This window comes from Podarcis bocagei, assembly GCF_964188305.1.
Source record: "Podarcis bocagei genome assembly, chromosome: 13".
Taxonomy (NCBI): Eukaryota; Metazoa; Chordata; class Lepidosauria; order Squamata; family Lacertidae; genus Podarcis; species Podarcis bocagei.
In genome coordinates, this window is record NC_138138.1 from 46,230,272 (window position 1) to 46,240,188 (window position 9,917).

Here is a 9,917-nt window from a genome sequence, read left to right on the forward strand (position 1 = left end):
GGTCACAGTTTTACCAGCCTTTGGGAAGGCCATGCAAGGGCTAAGTGGGTGCAAAATTTTGGCCTTGCCCAGGCTGCCCATGGTGCCCAAATCTGCCACTGCCAATCAATCCCATAGAACTAGTTTTTAAAAGTCAAGATGGTCAAAGGTCAAGGGGTCTGTTGGGTAGCTTCAGTTCTCCAATCCCATTCACTACATCCTCAGGCCACAATAATTTAAACTGATCTAGCAAAGCTGGAACAGAGAGTGCACTGCATACCATTTGACTCGCTTCAATCATGGCATGCAACTCCGAATCTGATTGATTACATCCCTAAAAAGTTTCTAAAGTTATAATAGCAGGCTGCTAAAGTTATAAGAGAAGTGCGTTCTTGGCCAGATAACAAACCTGTATTCAACATTGAAAAGCTCTTCCATGCAGCTAGTTGTGTACACAATTGTGGTGAAGAAGTAAGCTGTCTTCACCACAGCCCTTTCCCTTCCACTTTCCAGGTGCAGAAATGAAACCTCAGCCATGTTTGAGCTCATTCAGTTTCAGGTCACCAGCACTTGCTCTCTAGCCATGATCCTCCTGCCCACAGTAATTTACGATGGCAGGCTTTCATTATGGAGATATGGGGTCCAATTTTTCTTTTCTTGGCCAACTATTATCTAGGAGCTGTTTCCATGATGCTTCGAACAGTAACATTTTCTCCCACTATTTGTGCTACCTAGGCACATACGGATCCTACAGCTAACACTTCTGGCCCTCCTATTTACTTTCATGAGTATGCAAGGGGATAACTGAGACCTATGAAACCCAGCTTGTGCTGCTTTGGTGAAGGCTTATATATAATTGAAGTCATGTCTAAAGCACATTGAAAACAATCAGGGACAAGCTTCAAGTGCACATAGCAATAATAGGATGAGAGCCATTTAGTCAATCAGCATTCTTCATACTCAAAATGGCAGCTGCCAATTCCATTATCTTAATTTCATACCAGTTTGTGTTGCTAGGGACAACAACTGATGAAGTGGCGCTGTAATGATTTCAATAACTGTACATGTTTCTAGTAATAAAAAGCAACATGGTTAGAAAAACAGAATGTTATTAAGTGAAGATCACTTCTCAATCCTTGTGTTCAGACAAATAAAAAAATTGATTCGGGTGGAAGGGACATCCAAACATTAACTCTAAAGGAACAAAACCATTTCCATATTTCCAACATGATTTAATCGAGGCAGTTGTATCCCTCAGATCTAAGTGTTGTGCACTGTTTAATTCCCTATAAAATGGTAAGGCACTTTCTTTGCAGGGTTATGCGAAAGTTCTACCAACACATCCTGGCCTTGGTGTTTGCTGTTGACGAGATCAATGAGAATGCCAAGATCTTGCCCAACGTCACTCTTGGATTCCACATCTATGATAGCTATTTTGATTTAAAGATGGCCTACCGAAACACTCTGGATCTGCTCTTTAAATCACATCACTTTGTCCCCAACTACATATGTGGCATTCAGAAAAATGTAGGAGGAGTCATTGGGGGACTTAGCTCTGACACCTCCTCATCCATGGCAGATGTCTTAGGTCTTTACAAGATTCCACAGGTAGAATATAGGTATTGAAAAATGGCTTTTTCATGCCGTAGTTCACTCTTTTCTCCTCCCACTAGGAATCTGTTGATGCATAAATATGAAGTGGCAAAATGGAAAAGGGAAACGGGTTGCAGTATATGGATATATTTGGGGGGTATAATAATAGTACCCAACAATTTACATAAAAGGACATAAGGTCTAAAGAAAATTTATATCATATTGTTAATGGAGGATTGTTCAAAAAGTTTCATTTTGATAAATGGGGCACATTATTATTATTTTTTAAAAAAATAATTTTAGCAGTTTTCAGTTACAAAATTCCAATATACGCCTCATTGTATCAATACCAAATCATAATATCAATTCCAATATCAATCAATCAAATACCCAATTACTTAATTTAGGTGACCCACCACATGCTAGAATTGAAGGTTTGATAATTTATTTTAATATGTGTGTATATTAATGTTTGTATATTATATTTAATGGAAGATTGTTTGAAATGTTCCAATATTATAAATGGGGCACCTTAATGGGTTCACATTACATCATTCCTGAAAGCATAAATGGGTGCATTGTGAATTCTTGATTCCACTTGGAAAGATTTGGCTTTTTTATTTTTTCAGATTTCATATGGTTCATTTGAACCAGCCACAAATGATCAAATCAAACGTGGTTTCTTCTACCGCATGGTCCCCAGTGAAGATCTTCAGTACAAGGGAATTATCCAGTTACTTCTGCATTTTGGATGGAAATGGGTCGGGCTCATCACTCCAAATAATGAAGCTGGAGAGCATTTCTTGCAGATCATTGAACCAATGCTTTTAAAGAATGGAATCTGTTCAGAATTCACAGAAAAATTTGAATACCACCTGCATTTTACTGGTAACATATTTGATTTGGGTAACACAAGGATTTTGTCCACTGCTTTTCTGAGAAGCAGAGCAAATACGGTTGTTATATATGGAGAAAGTACATCTATTTTATGGCTGTTATCTTCTATAGGGATAAAAAATATATTTCAGCTGATTTTGCCTCCATCTAAGAGGAAGCAATCTGAAAGAAAAGTATGGATTACAACCGCCCAAATTGATTTCATATTAGACCGTTTTGAAAAAAATGGGGAGGTTAATATACAAATGTTCCATGGTGCTATCTCCTTTGCGATTCACTCCAAGGATGTTCAAGACTTCTCAGACTTTTTAAAGAGCGTAAAGCCTTCCTGGGCAGATGCAGATGGTTTTATCAAGGATTTCTGGGAACAAGCATTCAGTTGTTCACTTTCAAATTCCACTGCATTAGCACTCATTATGGGTACATGTACTGGAGAGGAGATGCTGGAGAGCCTTCCTACACCATTTTTTGAAATGAGCATGACCGGCCACAGCTACAGTATCTATAATGCTGTCTATGCTCTGGCACACGCCTTACATATTAGGGACACATCTGAAGCCATCCGCAAAAGGATAAAGGGTGGAGACAGACTCTCTTCTCAGAATGTAGAGCCTTGGCAGGTAGTGTTTCCTCTTATAAAGTGTTCACCTTGCAAAGTGTTCAGTATTGTGCACTAATGAAAATGTCTGGTTTCTATGGTAACTCAAGCAAACAGAGCCATGCTGTTTGACTACAGAGGAAAATGATGCCATTTTACAGTGTTCAATGCAATGCAGGGATTCCAAAATATAAAACATCATCATCATCATCATCATCATTATTATTATTATTATTATTATTATTATTATTATTATTATTATTATTATTATGCCGCTCATCTAATTAGGGTATCCCAGCCACTATGGGAAGTTTCCAACAAATTAAAACAGAACAAGATATGAAACGTTTATAAAAAGTTTTATAAACATCCCCATACAGGGCTGCCTTCAGATGTATTCTAAGAGTCAGATTGTTGTTCATTTCCTAGACATCTGATGGGTGGGTTTTCCAAAGAGCAGGTGTGGGTATCAAGAAAGCCCTCTGCCTGGATCCCTGTAACCTCACTTTTTGCATTCAGTGTCAGGGCTGGATGATTGGGGTGTGGATACTCCTACAGATATACAGGAGCAAAGACACTTAAGGGCTATAAAGGTCAGCATCAACACTTTGCATTTTGCTTGGAATCATACTGGAGCCAATGGAGTTCCTTTCAGACCCGTGTTATATGGTCCTGGCAGCCACTCACAGTCACTATTCTAGCAGCTGTGTGACACCCAACCCAAACCCCCTGATGATCTCTCCCAGTGGCTTCATATAGATGTTAAAAAGCATGAGGGAGAGAACGGAACCCTATGGCAACCCACAAGTGAGAGGCCAGGGGTCTGAACACTCACCCACCACCACCACTTTCTGGACACGGCCCAGGAGAAAGGAGCAGAACCACCAGTGCCTCCTGCTCCCAGCCCCTCTAGACAGTCCAGAAGGATGTTATAGTCAATGGTATCAAAAGCCGCTGAGAGATCCAGCAGAACTAGGAAACAGTCTTCCCAGTCAACAGTCTGGCAGCTGTGTTTTGGATTAGTTTTAGTTTCTGAGTCAACTTCAAAGGTAGCCCCACATAAAGTGCATTGTAGTATTCCAAGCAGGAGATAACCAGAGAATGTTCCACTCTGGCGAGACAGTGCACAGGCAGGTAGGGTCTCAGCTGGAATACCAGATAGAGCTGGTAGAAAGCTGCCCTGGACACAGAATTGACCTGGACCTTCATAAACATCTGAGTCCAAAATGGCTCCCAGGCTGCACACCTGGTCCTTTAAGGCCACAGGGCTTAAGGAATCCTACCTGCCCCCTGTCCCCCAGAAACACTACTTCTGTCTTGTTGGGATTGAATCTCAATCCATTAGCCACCACCCACCCACTAACTGTCTTCAGACACCCTAACAGGATGTTCACTGCCTTCACGGGTTATGAATTAAATGCTAGGTGGTGGAGCTGAGTATCATACACATTTTGGTGAACACCCAGCACAAACCTTCAATGATTTCTTCCAGCAGTTTCAAATATATCTGGAAAGCATAGGAGAGACGACAGAAGCCTAAGGCACCCCACAAGTGAGCTCACAGGGGTCCAAACACTCATCCCCCACTACTACTTTCTGGACATGACCCAGGAGGAAGGAGTAGAACCACTGCATAACAGTGCTTCCAGCTCCCAGCACTCCAAGATGCTCCAGGAGGATAGCATGGTTGACAGTATCAAAAGCAGCTGAGAGATCTAGCAGGACCAGGAAACAGCTTTCGCCTCTGTCCCAAGCCCACCAGAGATGATTGACCAGCATGACCAGGGTTGATTCAGTATCCTGCACATCAACTCAAATCCTTTCCATTTCTTAATGATTTACAAAGGGTGATCTGAAATTAGCAGGCCTAAAGGTTTATGCCTCCATTATGTATCTTCCTGGAGGTCTCTTGGCTGCTGAGTTTATGCTAATTCATGATATCCCTCTCTTCCTGTATCTCCTACTAAAATTTGGATTCTCTCCATTGCTAATTGAAGTGGTGAACTCCTGGAGGAAAATAACGTCAATCCTTCTAGGAAAGCTATTTAGCATTATAAATTACAATATTTTCTATTTCTTCCGATTCTCTTTCCACCTAGCTCCACTCATTGCTGCAGAGGATCTCATTCAACAACAGTGCTGGGGATGAAATTACATTAAATGAACATGGAGAATTAGCAGCTGGCTTTGATATTACAAACCTGGTCACTTTCCCAAATAATTCATATATCAGGGTCAAAGTTGGAAGGCTGGATCCCCAGGCCCCTCCTGGAAAAGAGCTCACCATTAACGGGAACGGAATTCAATGGCACAGAGTCTTCACTCAGGTAAGGAAATCACTGCACACAAGTGGGAGAGCGTGTAATTTTGCCACATGAGGTGAAAAGGGAAGTGCTGCCCAACTTCTGCTGCCACTATTAATAATGCTGCTACTAATAATTTGATTAATAAATAAACAAATGAACCACGTCATAAAAAGAGCAATATGCATAAAAGACATGTCACACCAAGAAGGACCAATGGCTATCAGACAACATGTCCAACATGCTTGTTTGTCCAAGGCAGCTCTCCAGTTAGTAGCATGAGATAGAATGAGATAGATTTATTTGATACTGCTTGCGACACTATTGTTGAGTTGGAATGATAGAGGCAGGGGTGTAAGGAGGTGTTTGTCAGGTTGACCCCTGCCATGGGCCCAGGCCCATGGCGACCCTCCCCCAAAATCATGCTAGGAGCCCAGTGGTCCATTCATGTACTCCATAGGCTTCATGGGTTGCTGGCAAGGCATACAGGCTCATCTCAGTTTCTTGGTGGGTTTATCCAGCTGCTGGCATTGGCCATCAGAGCAGCTGTGTGGTTCCGCATCTCCAGTGGGCCTCTGGCACTATTATAAATTTGAACAGAGTGCTAAGCAGGGCTTGGATGGAAGAAAAGAGAGGGAGATTGAGAGTGGCAAGAGAAGGAAGGAAGGAAGGAAGGAAGGAAGGAAGGAAGGAAGGAAGGAAGGAAGGTGATGGGTGAAGGGTCAATGCAGGAAGGAAGGTAGGCAGACAGACCAAGGGAGGGATGAGGCAGAACTGATGTCCAAGGAAAAGGTTTTGGTGACAAGATGGAAACTTTTCAATTTTCTGTTCCATGATCCCTCATGACTTTGGAGGCACTGATATATCTCCTTGCTAAGGGCACAAGGGAGCCTAGGTACACGTCTGCATTGAAGGCATCAGTATCCTTACAAGCAGTTTTACTGGAACTAAGTGTAGCAACATAATTGCTCCAGCTTTGCGAATATATATTGGTAAAGGAAAACATCACAGGGAAAAGCTCAACCACAGCTGACTTACGAAGGAGAAACCTTCAGTGCATCAGTCTAGAATGGCATTATTATGTTAAAATTCAAAATATATTTATTAGCTCTGTCTTAAATCCATTGTACCTCAAACAATGCCTCTTTCTGTCAAATAAATAAATAAATAAATTCTGTGTAAAGTTAAGTACCATTGCAATATTGACTTAAGATAGTTCTCTTTCAGGTTCACACTAATAAACATTTCTGGAATATTTTAATGCCCACATCCATTTTGCTTTCAGGATTGTTAACCCAATATTTGCTAACTCCCATTCCCATTTGCTTGTATATGAAGGATGAAGAGGTTATTTTGCATATATTGAGAGTATTAAAAAGATCTTTGCTGCTATAGTTCGACATATTTTTCCAATTCCTTCATCCATAACTTTTCAGAAGTAGTTGCCTACAAAATCATATATTAAAAAATAAGACATTGGGAGGGAAATGTTGGAAATATTCGTTTTTGAAAAACGACACCAGACTTTATGAATTGTTTTTGAAGAGAACAAAAAGTTCCAATTTATTTTATGTACGCATTGTATTGCAGTTCCCTCCATTTCATGAAGCTGGTTTTCTAAAGCCAGTCCATCACCACCCCAATACATCTGCCCACCATCTTCACTTCATCTTCACCGTATTCCAATGGTATAAGTGGTAGGGAGCATCCAAATAGGAGCAGAACTACAATATTTCAAGACCTCCAAACACCAACTCCCTGAAGTTGACTAAGGGGACATCAAGTGAAATTCCTGCAGCAAAGGGCACGAGGATGTAGTTCCATCAAAAGAAATAGCCAGTAGTAGTATTAGATCAAAATATCTGATGGTTGCATGAATGGTCAATCTAGGTATGAACATTATAATCTGCTTGTGTTTCCATGATGCTTCAAACTGTAACATTTTCTCCCACTATTTGTGCCACCTAGGCACATATGGATCCTACTATTAATGGGAGATCACCTGATATTAGATGAATCCCCTAAAACATTTTCTTAATATTGACCTCTTCACGTATCTTTGGATAGGTGCCACCCCTTTCATTATGTAATGCCAACTGCCTTCCTGGTTATGAGAAGAAAAAGAAGGAGGGGGAGAAGTTCTGTTGTTATGATTGTGATCCATGTCCTCATGGGATGTTCTCAAATGAGAAGGGTGAGAGATGCCATATCACATATTCAAGCTATTTTAGTATATTATGAGCAAATTGGCAATGGGGTTTGCTCTGTATAGTAACAATAGTAGAATAATCTTCATTCTGAGTAAATGCTATCAATAAATTATGAATAAATTATCTTAACCTTCAAGAGTGAAGGAACTGAGATTAATCTATAATTTCCCAACACTGTATCTATGTACATTGATCTTCTAAACATTATTGCATATAATGTTTTATAATGTTTGATGAAGTTTCCAATTGCCAGCAGTTCACTTCTGTGTTGCCACATTTTAATAACATATTTTAAAGTTAGAAACCATGAGTGTAGGTCCACCAGGTCTGTTTTGATGCACCAAGACATAATATTTGTACATGCATTCTGCCCTGGAAGAAACTAAGGTTTGGGCAAAGGGAGGATGGAAAATAATTGGTGGTGTTTTCTCTAAGAGCAAGGTTCTTTGGAGACTTTATTTTCAAAGCTTCTAGGCCAGAAGCATTTCAACTAGAAGTTTTGAAACTTTTCCTCATGAAAACACAATGGTAAGAGGATTTTTTTGAAAAAACCTCTCATAAGCATATTCTGAATGATTTTCAATTGTCATACCACCTTTTTTCAGGGTTGGAAATCTGTGCCAGATGTCCTTCGCATCAATATCCAAATCGAGAGCAGAATGAGTGCATTCCCAAGAAACCTAATGTTCTAGGCTTTGGGGAAACCGTGGCCATTGTTTCAACTTTCTGTGCGCTTTTATTCTCTCTGATCACAGCTATGGTACTTGGCATTTTCATTAAGCACCGGGACACTGCCATTGTCAAAGCCAATAACAGAAGCCTCACTTACATTCTCCTCATATCCCTCTTCTTGTGTTTCCTGTGCTCCTTGGTGTTCATTGGAATGCCTAATAAGGCAACCTGCCCACTCCGACAAACGGCTTTTGGCATTGTCTTCTCTGTGGCCCTCTCCAGCATCTTGGCCAAGACTATTTCAGTGGTTTTGGCATTCATGGCTACCAAGCCAGATTCCACAATCAGGAAGTGGGTAGGCAAAAAACTGGCTTACTCCATTGTCCTTTCCTGCTCTGTGATTCAAGTAGGAATCTGTGCCTCCTGGTTGGCAACCTCTGCCCCATTCCCAGATGTGGACATGCACTCAATGACTGAAGAAATTATATTCTTATGTAATGAGGGGTCAGTTCTCATGTTCTATGGTGTTTTAGGCTACATGGGCTTCCTGGCCATTATCAGCTTCACTGTGGCCTTCTTAGCCCGGAAGTTGCCTGATAGCTTCAATGAAGCCAAGTTCATCACCTTCAGCATGCTGGTCTTCTGCAGTGTTTGGTTCTCCTTTATTCCCACATACTTGAGCACCAGAGGAAAATACATGGTGGCTGTGGAGATCTTCTCCATCTTGGCTTCCAGTGCTGGGCTGCTGGGTTGCATCTTTTCCCCTAAATGCTACATTATTGTGGTGAGGCCTGAGCTGAATAACAGAGAGCAGCTGATACGGAGAAAGATGTAAATAACAGTATAGTCTGTCATTTCTGTATTTACACTCTGTAGACTTGTTGGCATGGTAATTTCACTGTAATTTTTAGGAAAGGAAGTTACCTGGAATGATCAAAATAACAGAAGAGATTCTCTTATCAATTATGGTCTTGAAATCCAGCGTGGTTGCATATGCGGTATAAATGAACTGGGAACTCCAACAGCTTGAAGCCCTACTGGTCTCCTACTCTTCTTCTCCTGCATCCAAAGGGTTGACCTCCCATATCTTCCCAAGAGGCCCTGAACCTCTCCTGAGGAGATGATGGGGCGCAGAGTGAAGAGAAGAAAAGCAGTGCAAAAACTTGAGAAGCTGCCTTTTGCTGATTCCATTAGTCTATCTAGCAGGGCTGTGCACCAGATTTGACCATGCCCCAAGCCAAATTGTCCCTATTTTGGGTGAGCTGGGCATCTATCAAGTTCATGTGAGATAGCCATGAATTGCAACAGGTTGGATCCGAGATACTTTGTCTTCACTACATGCCTAACTGCACTAGCAACCAAACTTCACAAAGTAAGGCTAGGTAAATGGAGGGTGTCAGGCAATAAAGATACTTTATGTTTAGATAAGGATGAAGAAGAAGGTAAGAATCCAGTAGAAACAACCAAAGATTGCTTGCCCACTGCCACTCTCAAGATCCAGTTTGCAGCTTGTGTCATCACACCTCAAAGGAAGCCAATCAAGAAATGACTCTATGTTCATTATCAACCCAACCATTCCCCGACATGTACTGATTATTTTCAGAAATGAATGGAAAGTGACAATTTTGTGGCAACAGTAGTTCTCTTAAATCATGGGTCATGTTT

The 9,917-nt window shown here is 41.1% G+C and overlaps 1 protein-coding gene across 1 annotated transcript; it reads left to right on the forward strand.

Annotated features, from left to right (window-relative positions):
* Nucleotides 1-1,299: 1,299 nt before the first annotated feature.
* LOC308571851 (vomeronasal type-2 receptor 26-like) lies at nucleotides 1,300-9,087 on the forward strand (the record flags this gene model as incomplete). The annotated part of the gene is made up of 6 exons (XM_081167464.1): nucleotides 1,300-1,587; nucleotides 2,202-2,478; nucleotides 3,587-3,660; nucleotides 5,167-5,394; nucleotides 7,438-7,564; nucleotides 8,186-9,087. The coding sequence occupies 6 exons, from the start codon at nucleotides 1,300-1,302 to the stop codon at nucleotides 9,085-9,087; spliced, it is 1,896 nt and encodes a 631-aa protein (XP_081023590.1).
* Nucleotides 9,088-9,917: the final 830 nt, after the last annotated feature.